We start from the raw sequence: 23552 nt of genomic DNA, 5'->3' as shown, positions 1-23552 counted from the left end.
GACACTGAGAGAAACAATTAATAAATGGAACCTTGGGGGCTGGAGAGATGGCTCAGAGGTTAAGAGCATTGTCTGCTCTTCCAAAGGTCCTGAGTTCAATTCCCAGCAACCATATGGTGGCTCACAACCATCTGTAATGGGGTCTGGTGCCCTCTTCTGGCCTGCAGGCATACATGGAAGGAATGCTCTGTATACATAATAAATAAATAAATAATTTAAAAAAAATAATAAAAAAATAAATGGAACCTCCTGAAACTGAAAAGCTTCTGTAAAGCAAAGAACACGGTCAACAAGACAAAACGACAGCCTACAGAATGAGAAAAGATCTTCACTGACCCCACATCAGACAGAGGTCTGAGCTCCAAAATATACAAAGAACTCAAGAAATTGGATACCAAAAGATCACATAATCCAATAAAAAAAAAAAAAAATGGAGTACAGACCTAAACAGAGAACTCTCAACAGAGGAATCTAAAATGGCTGAAAGACACTTAAGGAAATGTTCAACATCTTTAGTCATCAGAGAAATGCAAATCAAAACAACTCTGAGATTTCATCTTATACCTGTAAGAATGGCCAAGCTCAAAAACACTCATGACAACTTATGCTGGAGAGATTGTGGGGAAAAGGGAACACTTCTGCACTGCTGGTGGGAATGCAAGCTGGTACAAACCCTTTGGATGTCAGTGTGGCGATTTCTCAGAAAATTAGGAAACAGCCTTCCTCAAGACCCAGTATATATCCAAAGGATGCTCAATCGTGCTACAAGGATATGTGCTCAACTATGTTCATAGCAGCTTTGTTTGTCACAGCCAGAACCTGTAAACAACCTAAATTCCCCTCCACCAAAGAATGAATAAAGAAAATGTGGTACATTTCCACAATGAAGTACTACACAGGAGAAAAAAAATAATGAAATCTTGAATTTTGCAGGAAAATGGACAGAGCAAGAAAACATTATTTTGAGTGAGGTAACCCAGACACAGAGAGACAATTATCACATGTACTCACTCATAGGTGGTTTTTAAACATAAAGCAAAGAAAGCCAGCCTACAAACCACAATTCCAGAGAATTTAGACAACAATGAGGATACTAAGAGAGACTTACATAGATCTAGTCTACATGGGAAGTATAAAAAGACAAGATCTCCTGAGTAAATTGGGAGCATGGGGACCTTGGGGTAGGATTGAAGGGGGGAAGAGAGAGGTAGGGAGGGAAGCAGAGAAAAATGTAGAGCTCAATAAATATCAATAAAAAGTGAAAAAAAATAATACACAGAAAAAAAACCCAAAATAAAAACAAACTGGACAGTGGTGGTATATACCTTTAATCTCAGCACTTGAGAGGCAGAGGCAGGCAGATCTCTGAGTTCGAGGCCAGCCTGGTCTATAATGCAAGCTCTAGGACAGCTAGAGCTGTTATGAGAAATCCTGTCTCAAAAACCAAACAAAGACCTATGAAGAAAATAAACAAACAAATAGAAAACAAAAACAAACCACTGGAACAGCAGATCTCTTAGAAGGTACAGGTGCTTTCTGATAAGCCTATCAACCTCAGTTTGATTCCTGGGACCTCCAAGATGAAAGAGACTCCTGAAAGTTGTCCTCTGACCCACACATACTCCTGAGGAAGCTATGTCATTCTCCAAATTGCAGTGAAAGAAAGAAAGAAAGAAAGAAAGGAAGGAAGGAAGGAAGGGAAAGAAAGAAGACAAAAGCAAACTCCCAACCGTTAGGAGCCAGTGAGATGGCTTGGTAGGTAAAGGTCCTTGCTGAGAAGTCTAGAGATCAGAGTCAGGTCATGGGGACCCAGGTAAAGGTCCTTGCTGAGAAGTCTAGAGATCAGAGTCAGGTCATGGGGACCCAGGTAAAGGCAGGTTTACTGACTCCATTTGTTTCCCACTAATACTAAAAATAGAGAGTAAAAAGGCTGTAATTTGAAATGGTCCCTCCAAGCTCATCTGTTAGAAACAGTTTTAAAACAAGACCTATTTATTTACTTTTTAAAATTTTCTTCCTTTTTTTTTGAGACAGGGTTTCTCTGGGTGGCCCTGGTTGCCCAGAAACTTAATCTGTAGACCAGGCTGGTCTGGAACTCAGAGATAGAGATCTCTTCTTTGGCCTCGCAAGTGCTGGGATTAAAGGTGTGCACTACCACTGGATGGCACAAGATTTATGTGCATGCATGTATATTAAGGGTCTGTCCGTCCATCCATCCATCCATTATCTATCTATGCATGTGTACAGGTGTCTGCAGAGTCCAGATTAGGGTGTCAGATTCCTGGAATTGAAGTTACAGATGGTTGTGAGCTGGCCAGTATGGGTGCTGGGAACTAACTGAGCCACCTCTCCAGCCCTTATTATGGCAACAATCTCCAATGTAATAGTTTTGAGAAATGTGGTCTAGTAAGAGGTTCCTGCCTCATGAACATATCAGCGTCCCTACTGAAGAAGTGGATTAATCATTATGGATAGACTTAGTGTAAAGGAGAGACTATTCCTTTCTTGATATAGGAAGAAGGTCCTTGATGTTGGAATTTTAGCTTCCAGAACATGAAGAAAAGAACACTGTACTCTTTATAGATCATACAAGCACAGATATGCTGTAACATCAGTAGAGAACAGATTTAAACAAGAACTTTCAGATTCTAAAACACTATCATTTTAAATACTAAACTACATACAGCATAAATGCATTTCACAGAAGGTAGTTTACTAGAACTAGGATCGTTTGAGAGAATTCTGAAGAGACTGAGTTTCTTGGGGTCTTGAGCAAAGTAAGTACATAAAGGAAATCAGAACAAAGCAGACCTTGGAGGGTAGTGCGGGCTGCTGAAGTGGGACTTGTAAAGAGAGCACTGACGGCAGCCATACAGTCTCAGCGTGGTAAAAGGAATGGGGGAAAATCACAGTTGAGCCAAGAAAATAAAGCCTTTTTTTAAGACTCATTTAAAAAAAAAAATCTCGTTTTTTGGCTTTATGTGTATCTGTGCACCACATGCATGCAGTACCTAGAAGGGGGTGTTGGATCCCATGGAACCAGAGTTACAGGAAGTTGTGAGCTGCCATATGGGTGCTGGAAATTAAACCCAGGTCCTTTTAAGGAACTCTTAAAAAACGGAGTGATCTCTTCAGTCCCAAGGCTGTGGGTTTTTTTTGTTTTGTTTTTCCCTTTGAGAAATGGTCTTGCTATGTTGCCCAGGCTGGCCTTAATTTTGTGGTTATGAGTGATATTCTTGCCCCAGCCTTGAAAGTAGCTGTGAACCTAGGCTATCTATTCCACACTAAGCTAAGAGGTCCCTCTGCTTTTGAGGAAGGGGATATGGAGAGATATCGCATAGACAATACATCATGGTCTTAACTATAACTGTCAGCCTAATTATAAACTTCCAGCTTTTATTTTTATTTTGAGACAGGGTCTCTCTATTAAGTAGCTCTGGCTGTTATAGAACTTGTTATGTAGACTAGGTTGGCCCCACATTCACAGACTGCCCCCTATCCCTGCTTCCTAAGTGCTGGGATTAAAACCAAGCTCTATCATACCCAGCATTTTTAATTTATTTTTTAAAAAGACTGGAGCCGGGCGGTGGTGGCGCACGCCACCTTTAATCCCAGCACTCAGGAGGCAGAGGCAGGCAGAACTCTGAGTTCGAGGCCAGCCTGGTCTAGAAAAGCTAGTTCCAGGACAGGAACCAAAAGCTCTGGAGAAACCCTGTCTCGAAAATCAAAAAGACTGTTGTGAGTTGCCTGATGTGGGTGCTAGGAGTCAAACTTGAGTCTTGCAAGAGCAATAAGCCCCTTTTAATTAATTAATTAATTAATTAATTGATTAATTAATTATGTTTGAGACAGGGTTTCTACCTAGCTCTGGCTGTAACGGAACTCACTATGTAGACCAGGCTGACTTCAAACTCACAGAGAACAGCTTGCCCCCCTCTCCTTAGTTCTGGGATTAAAGGTGTATGCCATGTCTGGTTGTAACATGTACGCTTAACCACTGAGCCATCTCTCCAGACTAACTTCCAGATTCTATAAAAACCTAGCAGAAGGCTGGAGGGATAGCTCAGATGCTTCTCCAGAAGACCCACATTTGATTCCCAGCATCAGTATTAGGTGGTTACAAATTCCTATAACTTGAAAATACACAAATACGCACACACCATATAAATAAAGACAGGCATGACATTGCATGAGTGTAAACAATCCCATCACTCAGGAGGGTGAGGCAGGAGAACTGAAAATTTGAGAAAAGTGTGGGCTACATAATAAGATCATATTTAAAAACAACAATAAGAAACCTCAAATTAAGGCAGGTGGTGGGGGTGCATGCCTTTAAAATCCCAGGATCTCAGTGAGTTTGAGGCTAGCCTGGATTACAAAATGAGTTTCAGGACAGCCAGGATTGATACACACAGATCAGTGTACCTGTCTCAAAAAGAAAAACAAAAATTCTAAACGTTATCTATTCAAGGAAAGAGTGCTATAGCTTTGCAAAAGGTGAATCTATAAGGCCTAGAGGAACACGAGGCTACCTGGACTCCTTCGTAGTGATGACAGAAGACAGCTGATTGGCTGCTAGCCAGGCCCAGGCTTCTGCTTGTGCTGCTTCTCCTCCAAACTGCAACTTGATGCACCTGCAATGAAAATGATCCAAGAGTGGTAACTAACCATTGAAGTGTCACTTAATTTTGCTACTACATCTAGGCAGCTAAGTCAGCTTTAGCTCTGGCCTATCACTGGCTTCTCCTCCTCCTAAAAGTCACACAGCTGGATGACTCACATGCCTATTAGTCGTCAAGAGACATTTGGGAGACAGAGGAAGGTAGATGGCTGAGATTTCAGCCAGCCTTGGCTACATAGTCCCTATCTCAAAACTAAAAATTAGAATGTTTAAGAAATTCTTTTATATATATATTTGTGGTTTTTCGAGACAGGGTTTCTCTGTGGTTTTGGAGAATATATATATGGGTGTTTTGCCTCAGGTATGTCTGTTCACCATTTGCAAGCCTGGTACATGTAGAGGCCAAGCACCTAGTGCTCCCAGCCCTCGAGCTATCTCTCCAGCTTCCCACATCAGAATGTTTCACAAACAAGTTACCAGTAGCTGTAAGTTCAATAAAAAGTTGTCTGTAATACCAGCACTTAGAAGGCTGGAGTACCTATGACTTTTAGGCCACCCTGGGTTATATGGAGAGGAAACCCTGTCTCAAAAAACAAGTGCTAGGAGCAGAACTGAGGAAGGCCCTGCACAAGCTAGGCAAGTCTACCACCGTGCTGAACTCCCAGCTCATAATTGCCTTTAGAGACAGTTAAGTGGCTGAGTGGATAAAGTGCTTGTAACGTAAGTGTAGTACACAAGTTTGATCCCCAGCAACCAAATAGAAAGCTGGGCATGGTGGCATGAAGTAATCCCAGTGTTGGGGAGGTAGAAACAGGAGCACTCCTAAGTTAACTGGCCCACCAACCTAGCCTAATGGGCAAGTCCCAGACGCCAGTGAGATCCTGTTTCAAAACTAAGGTGGAAGTTCAAGAGAACAATATCCCAAGTTATCTTTACACACACACGAGAAAGAGGACAAACAAGAAACAGTTTTCAAAATGACTACAAGAGCCAAAAGCTATCCCAAAGGATTGAAAAGAGCACATGCCTCATCTAGAATGAACACTATTATCATCATCTAACTCAGAATGTCTTTCCAAGAAAGCTTAAAAATCAAGATGTTTGGTTTGTTTTTGAGACATGGTCTATATAGCTGAGGCTAGCCTTGAACTCAATTCTCCTGCCTTTACCTGTCCATTACTCCTGATAAAGATTATGTTTAAAATAAGATTATAAGTTATCAATTTAAAAAATTCTTGCATAAACCAGAGTACCTCTTTATAATGGTTTAGCAGCTTCTGATTATTTGTTATCACACTAAATAATAAGACAGAATTTCTGATTAGAAAATTAGATTTTTTTGTTGTTGTTTTTTGAGACAGAGTTTCTCTGCATAGCTTTGGAGCCTGTTCTAGAACTCACACTGTAGACCAGGCTGGCCTAGAACTCAGAGATCCACCTGGCTCTCCCTCCCAAGTACTGGGATTAAAGGCACGTGCCACTACCACCCAGAGACATTAAGGCTATTAAAAGTTAATTTTTACTTACTTAAAAGCAAGTCCTTCAAAGACTGGTGTTAAGGGAAGCTTAAAAGTCTGACACAGTGATATGGCAGTGTCAAAGAGGCCAGCCTGAACCAGAAGAGTAACCATCTCCTTTGCTGATGAACTTCCTGTGGAAATGGAATATAGCCAGTTAGTGCACCTAAGGGTGTACACAAATGAGACAAAAAGCTTTGATTGTTGACGAACATCTGAATAACACCACTGCCTGGTCCTGTGTCATTGGTACTGGTTGGTTAGAAGTTAATTCCTACCTGCAATGGCAATCGCTGATGGATCATGTCGAGCCAACGCGAGGCGAATTCGAGCTAAGGAACATTCTTTTTCCAGATCTTCCAGCTCCAGAATTTCAATTTGTCGATTGCCTAAAAACCAAATAAACTTTATTACCCAAAGTATAAGGAAGTATCTATTAAGTGAACTTGTTACTTTGAGGGATGAAAGTGGGACAAGGTCTCTCAGTTTAATTCTCCAAGGCATAGAGGAAGAAATGAAGAAAACAGAGGATTCAGTAAAAATTAAGCAATGTCCCTTTATTTATATACACAGTTGAGTTACACAAAATGATCAGAAATAAAACTTGCACTTAGGGAGTAGTTAGTGTTTCAAAAACTCAATTTAGCTGTTAAACTACCTAAGTGAGAAAGGCGGGATTAAATCTGGAGTCCAAACTTTCTTTGTGAAAGGCCATGAGCTGTTTATAAAGGACCCTGATAAAGATGTTTGATACTGAGTTAACTTAAAACACAATAACCAACACAAACACTTTCTACACGCCCCCTCCCCCTTTGAGACAGGTCTGACTACATAGCCTTGGCTAGCCTAGAACTTGTTATATAGACCAGGCTGCCTTCAAACCCAGAGATACATCTGCTTCTGTCCGAGAACTAGGATTAAAGACATGTGTCACCATACCCAGATCTACCTTATTTTTTTGAGACTACTTCTTTCGTTGAACCTAGAAACTCACAGTTGGGTCAGATTAGCTGGCCAGTGAACTCCACTATCTTTCTTTCTCTCCTTCTGAGCTAGGTTACAAGTGTGCACCATATGCATTATGTGGTTAGGGGATCTCAACTGAGGCTCTCATGCCTGCACAGCAGACACTTTATACGATGAGTTATCTTCTCAACCTAAAGAGAAACACTTCCCTAGCCCCCTGAGACAGGGTTTCTCCATGTAGCCTTAGCTGTCCTGAAACTTGCTTTTTTTGTTTTGTTTTGTTTTTCTTCAAGACAGGGTTTTTCTGTAGGTTTGGGTCCTTTCCTAGAACTCACTCTGTAGACCAGGCTGGCCTCAAATTCATAGAGATCTGCTGCCTCCTGAGTGCTGAGAGTAAAGGTGTGAGCCACCACCGCCAGGTTAGGCCACAGAGATTCCCAAAATACTTAAAAGTAATTTTCATTTCTTTATATGACAGTATGATATTTTCAAAGGCTTCTTAAAACAACCTTTAACAGATTAGAAAGTTGAAACTAAAACAAAATAGTGTCCTTTGACCATATGTACTGACTATGTGTAGTATTCTTTTAAAGGTTTATTTAACTTTTTAAATTTTATTTTATGTGCATTGGTGTGAAGGTGTCAGATCCCCTGCAACTGGATCTTTAGACAGTTGTGAACTGCCATATGGGTCCTCTAGAAGAACAGTCAGTGCTCTTAACCACTGAGCCATCTCTCCAGCCCCCGTATGTGTAGTATTAATAGTATATATGCTACCAGCTGTCTATAATATAATCACTGTAACACACACACACACACACACACACACACACACACACCCTTAATCCATATGTCTCCTAAACTGTAACAATAGCTACTGTCCAAAGATGAAAAATCCCTGACTCACTTGGGGCAACTGTGCACTCGCCATCATGATTCCTCTTGGGAGATGCGCCAGGGCGATCAGACTGAAAACAAAAAACAGGGACTTAGCTGCAAAAGACAGTTCTTTTTTGGGGGGGTGTGGGTGGGAGGTTGAGACAAGGTCTCTCTGTGTAGCTTTGGCTGTCCTAGAACTCACAGAGATCCCCTGGGAAAGTGCTGTCTGCACCACCTCTGCCTACCTAAAAGACAATATTTTATTTTTATAGCATAAACTACTAAAGCATTCATGCCTATATTCTCAAGAGAATTCTGTTTTTTTTTTTTGTTTTTTTTTTTTTTTAATTTTTTATGGCAGGGCCTCACTACATAGCTTAGGCTGTCCTGTCCTGGAACTCACTATGTAAATCAGGCTAACCTCAAAGCCACAGAGTCTAACTGCTTCTGCTTCCCAAGTGCTGGGATCAAAGGCGTGCACCACCATACCTGGTACTGAAACCGTCATTCAACAGAATGGAGCTGATTATCAAGGATTCATTCATCTACCACGTGTTATTTACACCAAGGTCATAGGTACATAAATCACATGCTTTTCACCAGCTCCATAGTTCTATCATCAGTGGTAACTTTGGGCAATAGCCTAGTAACACAAAGAACTATCAGCAGGATAAGAAAAACTGTATCTGCCTTCTCAAATGCTAACTATTAATAAACAAGACTGAATTTAAAAGTGCCTATCATGTAATAAGCATGTTTTTGAGACAGGGTGTCATGTAGATGAGGCTAGCTGGCCTGAAATCCAGTATGTGACTGAGGCTATATTTGAAGTCCTGGTCCTCCTTGTCTCTACTTCCTGCGTGCTGGTATTTTAGGTATGTGCCACCATCACCAGCACCTTTAGTAGATATTTTAAATTAAATAAAGAGGGGGCTGGAGAGATGGCTCAGTGGTTAAGAGCACTGGCTGCTCTTCCAGAGGTCCCCAGCAAACACATGGTGGCTCACAACCATCTGTAATGAGATCTGGTGCCCTCTTCTGGTGTGCGGGCATACATGGAGGTAGAATGTTGTATACATAATAAAATTTTTAAAAAAAATTAAATGAAGCAAAATGAAACTTAAAAAAACAAACAAAACAAAAAAACCCTCCAAAACCAAAAACTAATGATTCGAAAATACTACAAAGAAAAGTTTTCATACCACTGCCCCAGAAGCTGGCTGTACGATCCATGCATACTCTGGACGAATAAGGCGTAAACAGTTAATAGCAGCCAGATAACAGTTGCCTTGCTTCTCGAGTCCCCGGAGAGTTCGAACTTCTCTGCCAAGGCGCATACCATATTCAAACATCACTGTACCAGCTATGAGACAAGAGTAAATTAGACAGAAATGTTTCTTTAAGATACACATGAGACACTAAAATTTGAGGAAACACTGTGTGTAATATAAAGCCACACACAAAAACTGCTGGTGAAAATATCAAGTACAACCCCTGTGGCACCTTTTCAGGGAATGTAAAAAATACAGTGTCTATGAGGCCTGGTTGGCCTTGAATTCACTTTGCAGCTAAAGATGACATTGAGTTCTTAATCCTGCATTTATGTCCCAATTGATGGATTACAGGTTAAGTACCACCATGTCTGGCTGTATTTTTGTGTCTCTGTGTATGCTTGTGAGCGCATGTGAAGGCCAGAGGACAAACTTGGGTGCTCTGCGGGAGCCATCTACTGTTGTTAAGACAGGGTTCTCTACTTAGGTTCTCTACTTAGGCTAAGCTAGCTGGCCACGGAGCCCTAGGAAGCTCCATCTGTCTCCACGACAGGATGACAAGAGCACACAAATCCATGCCCAGCTTTTCAGGTGGGTTCTGAATCTAACCCAGGTCCTATACCCACTAACCATGTGCATTACTGACTGTAAAGCTCGCTCCCAGGCCCCCATTTTTGGCTTTCTGAAAGCAAGACTTTGAAGAGACTATTCTGAAGAATTATTTACAACAGCCAAAATGCAGAAGTGATTCATGTATCCACTGACAGATGGAAAAATAAAATATAATATTTTGATACATCTATAACATTTTTTGGAGGTGTAGTGGTGCCAGTAATCAAACCCAGAGCCTCCACACATGCTAAGCAAGTTTTCTACCACTGAACCATATAATTCAATCTTAAAATGGAAAATAAAAAGGAAATTCTAACACATGCAGCTGCATGGATGAACCCTAAAGTCAAGCTAACTCAAATAAGCCAGTTCCAAAGACAAGTACTGCAGATTGCAGCAGTCAGATTCCGAGAAGGCAACCGGAACAGCGCATGTTAGAGATGGAGAGTGCAGGAGAAACGGTGGCACAGCCCTTCAGTTTCTTAGGATGAAAAGAGTGTTTGGAGAGTGGTCATATAACACTTGGAATGTCTAGCTACCTCTGAACAGTTCACTTACAAATGGCTAACCCAGAAAGGCGGGAAAAAAGGCTAAAAGTAGTTTAGTCACAGAGCCTAAATGCTTGGTCCTCTGAGTTTGAGCTCCAATATGAAAAAGAAAACAAAGACAAAAACAATAGTAAAAACTGCCAACATGGGGCTGGTAAGATAGCTCAGTAAATAAAGGCACTTAATGCTAAACTGGACAACCTGCATTTGATCCCTGGAACCCACATGGTCAGAGGAGAGAACCAACTCTGTGACTAGGCCTCCGAGCCACAAGTCTCTCCTAACACATGTACATAGAAGAAATTTAAAAACCCTACTCAAAAGAGCTGGCTCAGGGGTAAGAGCTTGTGTTACTATTGCAGAAGCCTTGAGCTCAATTCCCAGCACCCACGATGGGCAACTAACAACCACCTCTACCTTTCAAAAATGTATAGCAAAGTATAAGCTTTCAATATATATATATTCATTCTCTCCACGACCCTGTAGTCCTTTATAGCCCTCATTTTATTTTTCATGGTATAAGAGGATGTTGCCTGTAGTGGTGGTGCACGCCTTTAATCCCAGCACTCAGGAGACAGAGACAGGTGGATCTCTGTGAGTTTGAGGCCATCCTGGTCTATTTAGCCAGAGCTACATAGTGAGAAGAGAGAGAGTAAGAGAGAAAGAGAACCAAGTGGTGTTGGTCACGCATTTAATCCCAGCACTTGGGAGGCAAAAAAGCAGGTGGATCTCTGAGTTCAAGGCCAACTTGGTCTATAGAGTTCTAGGAGCTACTTTAAAAAAAAGAGAGAGAGAATACCCATAGTCATCTGCAGTATTTATATATTAAGAGTTATGACGTCTGTAACTTACTTTTAACGTGATCAGCAAATAGAAGTGGTCAGTGAGACTCAAAATCAGGTCACCAGGCAGCAAGCACGTTTGCCTGCTAAGCCATCTTGAAGGTCAAAATTTAGATTACTAAGCTATCTATCATTTTATCAAATGATTTTTTGTCTTCAGTTTTGAGAACTGAGCCTAGGGCATTAAACATGCTAGGCAAATGATCTGCCACTGAACTATATCCTCATATCTCCTCTAAAATTATTATTTGAGACAGGATCTCACTATGTAGTAGCACTGGTTGACCTGGAACTCGCTATGTAGACCAGGCTGGTCTCTGCACCACCACACTCAGACCATCTTATACTATTTCATCTCTAATCTAGGTTCCCCCGCCCCCTCTACACTCTACAACCCTATTTTTAGACTTGGTATTATGTAGCACTGGTCCAAGAATGACCTAGAACTTTTGATCTTCATGCCTCCAACTCCCAGGTACTAGGTGTGGTATGTACCACCATTCTTCCTTTATGTGGTACTGATCTATAACCCAGAGCTTGTTGCATGCTAGGCAAACACACAACCAACAGAGTTATATCCAGGTCTGTATCTCTAATAGGTTTTATTAAGTCAACCCTAAAAAAATTTTTGACCAAAGGTTTATCCAACACAGGCTATCCATGAACTCATGATCCCCATTCCTCAACCTTCCAAGTGCTGGGATTAAAGATATACACTACAATGCGTACTCATTTGATAACTTTTTCTGCTTATTTGTTTATTCATTTATTTTTGTTTTCCGAGACAGGGTTTCTCTGGGTATCAGCCGTAGCTGTCCTGGAACTAGCTCTTGTAAACCAAGCTGGCCTCTAACAGAGATCCACCTGCCTCTGCTTCCAGAGCCCTGGGATTAAAGGCGTGCGCCACTACCATCAGGCTATTTATTTACTTTTTATTTTTTTTTGAGACAAAGTTTCATTAGTTATTATTGGCTGCCCTGAAGCGCCTTATGTAGACCATGCAGACCTCCAATTCACAGAGATTCACTTGCCTCTGGAGTTCTGGGGTTAAAGTCAAGTTGTTCATTTAATTATTTATTTAATTTTAATTTGGTTTTTCAAGACAGGGTTTCTCTGTGCTTATGTAGCCTTGGTTGTCCTGGAATTCAATCTGTAGACTAGGCTGGCCTTGAACTCACAGAGATCTGCCTGCCTCTGCCTCCTATTGCTACCACCATCCAGCTTTCATTTAATTATACTTCTAAACATCAAATTGTCATCTCTTTTAAAAGAATTTGAATAACACTGAAGGGACATGATAATTCAACAACTGATAATAGGGAAGACTATATATTATACTCAGATGACTGCTTGGAGACAGTCAAACGTGAAAGAGCACAGGAGCTAAACACGAAGGAGCACAAAGTGCTTTCAGTTTGAGAAAGTCAATGTTCCCTTCACAATCAGAAGAAAATGCACAGAACACCAGCTCCCTGGAATTCACTTGAAAATGTTCTAGAATGGGAACACATGCACAATCAATTCTTTTAAACATGGCACAATTTCTTAAAAAATTTATTTTTATTTCATGTGCTTTGTGTTTTATTTTTTTTAAATCTGTCTTGTACGTCTGTGTGAGTGTGTCAGATTTTGGAGTTACAGACAGTTGTGAGCTGCCATGTGGGTGCTGGGAATTGAACTGAGGTCCTCTGGTGGAGCAGTAGCACTCTCAACACGAGTTATCTCCCCAGCCCCAGGTTTTCAATGTTATTGGACAAGTATATATTTTCCTAGTGTTACTAGATAATCATCAAAAGGTTGACACTAGTTTTGTACTTAAATATAACTAAAATATATGTCCAATAATATCTTTGGAAATATGACTACACTCATAAAGTTGCTTTCAACACCCAGGTTCCAGTTTAGTTGCTCACCTTTGCGATAATTGTGGCGGTAGATGTGAAAAGCATAGAGAAGTTCGTAGTAATTGTGAGTCATAAGGTCCACAGCTCGAGCACGTGATTCAATTATTCCTACAACCTATCAAACGACGAGCAATAAGATCTTGAAGTTAATAACAATCACGGCAATGAAAAGACTTGTTACTTGACAAAAGTGGACAGACTAATCACCTCATTATGCAGATTCACATAGGGGAACGCCACGAGGTCCTGCAATTGGGAGCGCTCGCAAAGAACCACCACCAGTTGTCGCAAGCAGTCCAGCTGACTGCAAGGAGAGAAGATGAGGGCAAACTGTCTTAGCAAGTTAAACAAGCCTGTAAACTGTCTTCTCTAAAAATGACAAGGAGACTGATTACCTGCTGGAATCAGGAATTTGGGTTAAGGCCTCATATGCTTGGCTATTGTGACCCAAGTCCAAATGATGTTTGAAAATGCATGTTCTTAAAATAGCCTGATCCAAATATCAAAAAAAGAGCATTAGAAATTAAAATACCGTATCGATAACAAATCTTAAGTTAAACAATCAAACTTAGTTAGTTTGTACCTGACTTTTCCAGTCATCACCAGTTTCAGTAATTGCTACCGTAGCCAGCTGGATAATCAGTTCAGGCAATCCAACAATACCCAGTAGACTTAAAACCTACAAAGTTAAGAAATTTGTGTTAAAATTCATGTGACTGGGGGCGCAAGAGGGCTCAGTGGTTCAGAGAATGTTAGCTCTGGCAGTGTACCTAACTAAGTTCAACTCCCAGCACTCACATCAGATAGCACACATCTGTCTATAACTTTAGCTCTGGGGAGATCCCCAGCCTCCTTGGGCACTGGAATTCACATACACAGAAGCATACAGATTAAAAAAATTCACCTGACAGCAGAACTCTAATGGTTCTAAGTTACCCAGAAAAGATAATTAGGTGAGATCACGAGAAATGAGTTGTGCTGACAAAGGAACTGAAGTGTGGCTCCGCGGCAGAGACCTCGTGGAGAGAGACAGTGGGTTAACATGAGGGCCTGTTCAGTTAACTAGCATCACAGGGCGAGGTGCCAAGATGGACAGAATAATTTGGATAATATTTAAGAATTTTCAGCTGTGCAGGGCATTATAGTGCATATCTGTAATCCTGGATTTGGGAAGTGAAGGTAAGAGGAAGAGCGAGAGTAAGTTCAGCCAGTCTGGGCTATAGGAGATGCTACACCAAAACCCAACCAGTCAACTAACCAACCCATCCAACCACAGCTCAGCATAAAATTCATTTGTTTTACCAGAAAATGCTACTACAACCACAATAGGCCCTAGCTATAGATTAATTCTGCTTGCTACTGTTAGGCTGGAACAGGTGAAATTTAAGAGATAATTCAAACATTCTCTACAGAACTTCTAAAGAACCACTACTAATGAACAGTAGGTCATACAGGGCTTTTGGCCACCTTATTTATTTATTTATTTATTTATTTACTTATTTATTTAATAGACAGGGCTTTATTATATTACCAGAGTTAATGGGACTCCTGAACTCAAGTAATCCTTAGGTCTTAGTCTCCCAAACACTGAGACCATAGGCAGGAACATTTGTTCTTTCCCTATGGACAGGTGTGATGAAGTAATGAAAAGTTCCCAAAGACATGGAAATGTCTGTGTCCTTACATTTGCACCCAGTAAGCTGAGAGTACAAAAATCACACTGATTACAGAAGCCTCTATGGTGCTCTCACAGCAGATGGAAGAAGACTTTACAGACTTATCAGTAAAGGATAACATGTCCAAGTTTACTCAGTCTTGGTATTCCAATTCCCACATCGAAACTACAGATTTTACCACTACAGTTTCCAAGATAGTTTAATAACAAGGTAACATTTCATCTATCCCCTTCCCACATCGAAACTACAGGTTTTACCACTACAGTTTCCAGGATAGTTTAATAACAAGGTAACATTTCATCTATCCCCTTGATCTGCTTTGCTTCTATCAAATATTTAGTAACATCACCACACACACACAATGACAGTTACAGATTAGTTTTGCTTGCTAGACTCACTCACTCACACACACACACCCCTAGTCTCTTTCCCACTCAAAAATCAAGGAAGTGATTTTGAAAGAATAACTACAATTTTACTACAGGTTGATCACCCCTAAACAAAAATCTGAAATTCAAAATTTTCTCCCCCACCTACTTTTTATTGATACTTTATGGATTTCACATCCTGCATCCTGATCCCATTCATCTCCCCATCCCTTGGTATTCACTCTATGTCCTTTGATCTCCACCCCCAAAATAAAACTTAAAAGACAGGAAAAAAAAGTACCACCGTGGAAGCCGCAGTGTGACACAGTGAGTCGCACAGTAAGTCCTCTAGCCTATATATCTTTATTTGCAGATGTCCACTGCAATGAGTCATTGGTCTGGCTTGAGGCCTCCCAGCTTCTGCTATATCGTCGATATTGGGCCCTCTCCGGGACTCCTCCTGGATAGATCTCGTAGCTTTGGATCTGCAGAACTGGCCCTTTCATGTGCTCCAGCAGCTCACAGTTTGGGGGATATGGGGTTCTGGGCCTGCATGGGAGCTAGGTTGGTCAGTTGGGCAGCTCTCCTTCTCCTCAACACCAGGATGAGCTCCCCAGCACTGCCCTGGCTTGCTCACCCAATGCAGTAGGCAGTAAGGGACAGGGACAGTTAAAACATAGGTGGGTGGAGTAAACAGAACAGAATGCTGGGAGGAAGAGGAAGTGAGCTCAGAGGCTATGTTCCCCTCTCCCGGGCAGATACCATGAAGCAAGCTGCCAGGTCAGACATGCTGAATCTTTCCCGGTAAGACTGATGCTACACAGATTATTAGAGATGGGTTGATCGGGATATGAGAATTAGCCTGTAAGGGCTAGAGTTAATGGGCCAAGCAGTGTTTAAAAGAATACAATTTCCGTGTAATTATTTCGGGTATAAAGCCAGCCGTGTAGGCGGCCGGGCGCCAGGAACATAGCCCACCGCTCCAATTACAACAACCCAGCTACACAATCCACAGAGTAAGAGTAAGAGTTACAGAAGTAAGAGAATGGAAAAAACCCAGAGACACAAAGTAGACAGGATAATACAGGTTAAGGAAAGCAGGCAATAAACAAGCCGAGTTAAGGCTGGATGTTTATAACTAAGAATAAGACTAAGCCCCCAAAACTAAACTGTTGCAGCCTGTGAGGGGCAGGACCACCTCTCCCACCTGCCACAGCATGTATGTGTGTGTGTGTGTGTGTGTGTGTGTGTGTGTGTATGTAAGTGTAATTCTTTCCCTTGTCCACGCACTGCACAGCAGATGAGTATCAGTGTCACTTTAAATGGAAAATCCTACACATGACCTCACATGAGTATCTCAGCCAGATCATAGAGGGCTGGGGAGATGACTCACTCACCAATAAAGCAGTTGATGTTCAAGTATGAGAACCTGAATCTGGATCCCCAACACTCATATAAAAGGTAGGGAGGGCATGGCAGTACATAACAGCAAGTCCAGTGGTGGATACTGGTGGGAGAGGAAGTCTAATGGCCAGCCAATCAAGCCAAGATGGCCGGATCTAGGTTCAGTGAGAGATCAAAAATAAGGTGGAGGAACTGGAGATATGGCTTAGAGGTTAAGAGAGCTTCCTGCTCTTCTAGAACTTCTAACTGCAGCAGCAGGGAAACACTTCCTTTTCTAGCCTTTACCCACATACGTGATACACTGTCACACACATAGACACATAAATAAAAACAAATCTCCATATTAAGAAGAGATAGCCAGGCGGTGGTGGCACACGCCTAAATTTTGTCCCAGCACTTGGGAGGCAGAGGCAGGTGGATCTCTGTGAGTTCGAGGCCAGCATGATCTACAAGAGCTAGTTCCAGGACAGCTAGGGCTGTTACACAGAGAAACCCTGTCTCAAAAACAAAAACAAAAACAAAAAAAACCCCACAAAATAAAACAAACAAACAAAAACCAAAAAAAACCCCCACAAAACAAAACAACAACAACAAAAAAACCAAAAAGAAAAAAAAAAAAAGGAAGAAGAGATGGAGACGGGGAAACAACTCAGTGGCTACGAGCATTTTGTTGCCGCTCCTGTAGATGGGAGTTTGATTTTCAGCACTGACATGGTGGCTCACAACCAACCATAATGCCAGTTCCGGAGGATCTAATACCCTCTTCAGAGCTCTGCAGGCACTGGGCACTCAGCACAGGGTGCACCTAACATCCAGGCATGATTTAAAAGAAAATCTAAAATAAAATAAAGATGGAATGTGATACTGAAAAGATATATAAAGTTGACCTTTGCCCTTCAAGGGTGAGCACACCTATACATATACCACACCTATTACTTCTATGAGTATTAATGCTTAAAAAATAATTTTAAATCTTTCATTAAATAACTACATCTTTCAATATATATTTATTATTGAAATGTCTATAGATAATAAATTTTCTAAAGTAGTTTTGACAAATCTACATTCCTCTGTGATTGTGTACTATTTTGAAGTGGGACCGCTGGTTCCAGGGTTACTTGGTTTAAAATTAAGTCCCATTGTTTCTGGACGACGTAACAGACGTGGTTACAGACTGCTACAGTTGTGATGGAGTTGATGAAGATCAAGGGTAGAAATGCTAGTTTTATCTTTCCCTCATGTTTGTACTTTCACAGTTAATATATTGTCTTTAACCTGGACCTTATGTGCTCACATGGTATTTTTTCCCTCCTGGCATTCACACTTAGGAACTTACACACTAGACAAAGGATCTGCTACTAAGTTACATCCCCACCATCCCCACTTTTTGTTTTTTTTTAACGAGATAGAATCTCATATTTTCCAAGCATGTGCTGAATGTTTATCCCCAAGTGACTCCCCTGTCTCAGATTCCCATGAACTTCAGGTGCATGCCGCCACTCACAGCATTTGAAGTAAATTTTTAAAAAACACATGTGAGCCAGGCGGTGATGCACGCCTTTAATCCCAGCACTCAGGAGGCAGAGGCAGGCGGATCTCTGTGAGGCAGTTCGAGGCCAGCCTGGTCTACAAGAGCTAGTTCCAGGACAGGAACCAAAAAGCTACGGAGAAACCCTGTCTCGAAAAATCAAAAAAAAAAAAAAAAAAAAAAAACAAACAAAAAACAAAACAAAACAAATAAATAAAAAACACACGTGAAGAACAGTTTTCTTCACATGAAGCAAGAACATGGCTAAATCTATTTGGTCATGTAGACACAACCTACTAAACAATAACAGGAGAAGGTGCCACTACCCTACCCCACCCGTAGCTCGGATACTTGACTCTTCCAAGATGCCTACCGTCGGACTGAGTGACAAGCGGACCAACAGAGCACCAGTTAAAACCTATGCTGCCAAACACAATGGTTCTTTCCAGGAGAGAAACCCACGGTTTCTCCACGAGTCTGCTTCTGTTTTCACTTGAACGTTCTAGGAACAACGGAATAATGAGACAACACATTTCAGCTGTATTCTGTACAGAGCAATCTGAGAAGAACCAGACCATGACACTCTACCTTAGTATAATACTGCAGCTTGGGAGTTGACACAATCTCCCCATCCTCTGAGCGGATCAAGCGATCTAAGAATTCTTCTTTGCCTACTTCAGATGCTGCCTGACAGAAACATTCCAGAGCCTGAAGAGATAAAGGATAAAAAAACACAAAGTGGCTTACAAGAGATTGTTCAAAGGTTAGGCATAGTGGGACACATCTCTAACCTCAACAGTCTTGAGGCAGGGGCAGAAATATCTTTTCAGGTGAAGTCAGCTTGGGGTACATAATGAGACCCTGTTTCAACAAACAAAAAGTTTATTCCAATTCTAGTTGCTATAGATCAGGGCACATGTACTAGAAAAAGCTAAAACAGAAACAAAATTCCTTAAAAAAGCCTATAGTACATTCACATTTTCCGTCAAATCTAAATGTTCTTTGTCTATTTTTTTTGTTTTTGTTTTCTTGAGACAGGGTCTCTATCTGTAGCCCAAGAGGTATTGGAACTCATTATGTAAACCAGGCTGGTCTCAAACTCAAGAGATTTGCCTACCTGTGCCTTCCAAGTGTTGGGATTAAAGGTATGCATTACTATCCCTGGCTGCCAAACCTAAATTTTGAGAAATCATTTCATATATTTCTTAAAATTTTCCCATTTTCCCCATCTACTTTGTGTGCACATGTGCCACAGCACACACACAGAGGTCAGAGAGAACTTTCAGGAAATGGTTTTTCCTCCCACTATGTGGGCTCCGGGGACTGAACTCAGGTTCAGGATTGGCAGCAAGTGTTCTTACCACTAATAAGCCATCTTGCCTTTCCCTCTCTCACTTTTTAAAATGTCAATATTATATAAAGATTTATATTTTGCCTGCACGTATGTATGTCACTTGTGTGCGTTAGAAAGGGATGTCAGATGCCCTGGAATTGGAGTTACACTGATCATGAGCCACGTGCACAGCCTGGGAATTTAACTTGGCTCCTTTACAATGGCAACAAGTATTCTTAACCATCCCTCCAGCACCTTAAATTACAAAGCAAACATTTGTCGCCAGATGTGGTAACAAGTTTCGCACTCAGGAGGTAGAGGTAGGTGTAGGTGGATTTTTGTGAGTTCCTGGCTAGCCTGATCTATAATAGTGAGTTCAAGGTCAGCTGGGGTGAGATCCTGTCTCAAAAACCACAAACCAAACAAAAAAGCAAATAGGTGTCAGGCAGGGTGGCTCATACTTCCAGCACTCAGGAAGCAGAGGCAGGGACGTGCTGTGAGTTTAAGGTCAGTCTGGTCTACACGGTGCATTCTAGGCTAGTCATAGCTACATAGGGAAACCCTGTCTTACAACAAATGTAGACATGCGAGACACGTAATAGAGAAGATGCCTGCAATTCCAACACTGGGATGCTAAAGCACCAGGACAGCAAGTTCAAAGCCAACCTCAAACCCAAATGTGGTGGTGCACACCTTTAATTCCAGCACTTGAGAGGCAGAGGCAGGTGGATCTCTGTGAGTTTGAGGCCAACCTGGTCTACAGAACTAGTTCTAGGACAGTCAGGGCTACACGGAGAAACCCTGTCTTGAAAAAACCAAATAAACACTGAAGACCCAGCAGTTAGGATTACTGTCTGCTCTTCCAGAGGCTCCAGCCATACACACATACATATAGGTGGAATACCATTGCACATAAAGTAAATATAAATAAGTCATTAAAGAAAAAAAAGAAAAGAAAAAAAGGGGGGATATCATCAGAATTAAGCCAATTCTCTCAATACCTTCATCTTCTATTTTGAGAGAATAAATTCCTATTATTAACAAACAAAGGTGGAATTGGTCATAGCTCAGTGAAACTGGGCTAGCATGTCAGACTCTGAATTTGATTGCTAGTATCTCACACATACATGTAAACTTTAATTAGATGTCTATTTGGGTTTTTAAAAACTTTCAAAAAATATATCTTTATGTTTTTATCTGATAAATTAGTAATAAGGCAACGAGAGCAGCATGTTACCAACTACAGAATGTGACAGGTACATGATTGTTCACTAGGTCAAGCTTTCCTTAAACTTTATTATGTATGGATAATTTGCCTGCATGTACGTCTGTGCTATAACTCCAGGTCCAGGGGGAGCTGGTACCTCAGACCTCTGTGTGCACCTCTGAGGCAGGGCAATACAAGCACAAGCCACAGCATGCACACTCCCAATGAATAAGCAAAATTGGCCAAAATAACCTGTCGGAGACTCAAAAGCAAAGTAACTAATGACGCGCACTCCTAGCCAATCACAAAACGCCAGTTTCAAAAGAACCAGCCAAGAAATGTTCCTGCTTCCTATGGCAGCTTTATTTCCCTAACCCCATAAAAACTCCTGACCCTTCTACAATAAAGAACTTTTACGTAGAAAAAAAAAAAATGCATCACTAATTCCTAAAGACATCTGCACTGGGGCAGACAAATTTTAATGCTTTCTTCTTACTTCCCTGCACTAATTAACAAAGTACAAATCCTGGCCAATCCTGACACACAAATCGTGTTCTTTAACATTCCTACAAGACTCTGTGCCTCCTGTACCACAGTCAGATGGAAGTCAGGTGTCCTCCTTGCACCAGTCTGTTCACCACTCCAATGTCGTTTACCTTCTGCACTTCTCCTGTAACCAGGTAACACCGTCCCAGCATAAATCGACAGGATCCAACATTGACTTGACACCAGGGATTCAACAGCTGAATATAATCCTAAAAGGTATAAAAATAAAAGAACTTTCTGCTCAGAAAATAAGCAGCACTTAAGAACTGTCAGTTCTAACTTCTTCAGAGTTAGCACTTAAGAACTGTCAGTTCTAACTTCTTCAGAGGAAAACGAGTGCTCAGTAGAAGGCTTTATTTCTGAAATACCCAGAGATTAAAAATGAATCCAATTATTACTTTTTATATAAAGCTAGACACCATGGGGTAGTGACACATGCCTATAATCACAACTAATCCAAGTCAGGGACAGGAAGATCACTTGCAGTCAAGAGTACGAGGCCAAGCTGGGTGGTGGTGGTGCATGGCTTTAATCCTAGCACTTGGGAGGCCGAGGCAAATGGATCTCTGTGAGTTCAAGTCAGCCTGGTCTGCAAGAGCTAGTTCTAGGACAGCTAAGGCCATTACACAGAGAAACCCTGTCTTGAAAAAGCAAAAGAGTATGAGAGCTGCCTGGGCACCACAGTGGGACTCCCCTCACTCCAACTTCTGGCCGAGTCCAGAAACACAGTAGTAATTTCATACACTTCATGTCTAAGTAATCTCACAATTTTTGGTGCTCTCTCATTCCGTGAGTACAGTACAATAAAGGATTTATATGTAAATAGTTTGTTTCATTATAAAGAGAACCTAGTAAGAATTGAAAAGTTTTCTTTTTGGATTTGAAGATAATTTTGTTTTGGTTTAAAAGAAAAATTCTGGGGCAGGCAGCTGCCTAGAGGAGGAACATGGAAAGACAAAGAGAAAGCCATGCTGTCTGAGGTAAGCTGGCACGGAGGCCAACTATGGAAGGAGGAAAGCTTTGGAGAAAAAGTGATGTCCAAATGTTAGGGAAACATGCTTTGAAGATTTAGGGGCAAAAGCATATTTTTCTGAGTAGTTCAGAAAAGTAAGGAGACTTAGGGTACATGGCTATGGCTCTGTGAACTACTGTTTACAGAAAAGAATTAAAACCAAAATGACCAGAGACATGGCTCAATGGTTAAGAACACCTACTGCTCTTGTAGAGGACCTGTGTTCAGTTCCAACCACCCCCATGGTAGTTCAACAACCATCTGTTAACTCTAGTTTGAGGGAGGTTCAATGCCTTCTGATGTCCACGAGCATCAGACAAGCACATGCTATAGAGACGTGCAGGGATGTAGAGGGCATAAAAGGCCTTGTGCACAAAGATAAGCACTGGAGAAGCAAGAAAAGTTAAATGCAAATCTCATCTCTTCAGTGGACTAGATGTTTATCTGTTCTTCCTGGAATGCTGGGAATGGATGTAGTTTAATAACCTCGTGATCTTATTCTGTCTGATGAGCTACCCTGTATCTTCCAGAATTTATGTTTTATTATCCTAGACCCTTTCCCCTTAAAACCTTATTCATTACTTCTAGGCCATAAAACTCATCCTTGTGAGAGATGTCATTTGTACTTTATAACAGCCTAAGTGACTTCTATGTTATCTTCGGGCCAGGCTAAATCCTGACTCCCACGGGGATTCTGTTTGCTTTAGTCATTCTCCTAGAGTCCACGGATATAGCTCAGTGGCAGAGCTTTTCTTTTTCTTCGCTTGCTTTTGAGATAAGGTCTCACTTTGTAGCTCTGGGTGGTCTGCAAGTCACTATGTAGTTCAGGCTGGCCTCAAACTCACAGAGATTCACCTGCCTCTGCCTCCTAGTGCTGGGATTAAAGTGATGTGCCCCTAGGCTCTGAAGTAGAGTGCTTTCTTAACATACGCAAAGTAGTGAGTGAGAGAGAGAGAATATGAATTCACGACCACTGGAACATGTCTTGGCATAATCAAAGTTAATTTTTGTAGTTCTTGCTATCAGTATAATTAAAATGCAGTTAACATTCACAGATAAATAATCTATAATCTATCAATGACCTACTTTTTAAGAATGGTAAGAAATCTTCAACAAAACTCACCTGCAATTGTACATACTGGCAATTTCCCATCAAACATTCTAGAAAGAGACAACCAGGATTGCTAGGCCATCTAATCACTGTATTAAGGAATTCCCCTTGTTTGAGTGAAACTCAAAATATACATATTAATGGGCATCAAACTCAGAAGAGTCAATGAAATAGTTTAAAATGAAAAACTAGAAAAGCCCTAGGGCT

General features: G+C 41.2%; 1 protein-coding gene across 1 annotated transcript in view; it reads right to left on the bottom strand.

The window, feature by feature from the left end:
- The window catches only part of Nup160 (nucleoporin 160), a 59550-nt gene that overhangs the window by 7717 nt on the left and 28281 nt on the right, over positions 1-23552 (bottom strand). The window contains exons 21-32 of the mRNA XM_041637591.1: positions 23358-23427; positions 21333-21431; positions 18725-18844; positions 13744-13839; positions 13556-13650; positions 13368-13464; positions 13170-13275; positions 9186-9346; positions 8012-8072; positions 6417-6527; positions 6149-6272; positions 4533-4634 (exon numbers count right to left, since the gene is read on the bottom strand). Coding sequence (XP_041493525.1) covers positions 4533-4634; positions 6149-6272; positions 6417-6527; positions 8012-8072; positions 9186-9346; positions 13170-13275; positions 13368-13464; positions 13556-13650; positions 13744-13839; positions 18725-18844; positions 21333-21431; positions 23358-23427 — 1242 coding nt within the window. The remainder of the gene's footprint in view (positions 1-4532; positions 4635-6148; positions 6273-6416; positions 6528-8011; positions 8073-9185; positions 9347-13169; positions 13276-13367; positions 13465-13555; positions 13651-13743; positions 13840-18724; positions 18845-21332; positions 21432-23357; positions 23428-23552) is intronic.

The sequence above is a fragment of the Microtus oregoni genome, unplaced genomic scaffold (assembly GCF_018167655.1).
Source record: "Microtus oregoni isolate MIOR12 unplaced genomic scaffold, Mior012 000053F_ref0000044, whole genome shotgun sequence".
NCBI classification, from domain to species: Eukaryota; Metazoa; Chordata; class Mammalia; order Rodentia; family Cricetidae; genus Microtus; species Microtus oregoni.
The sequence above is the reverse complement of the archived record's forward strand: the minus strand, read 5'-3'. Positions and strand labels throughout refer to the sequence as shown.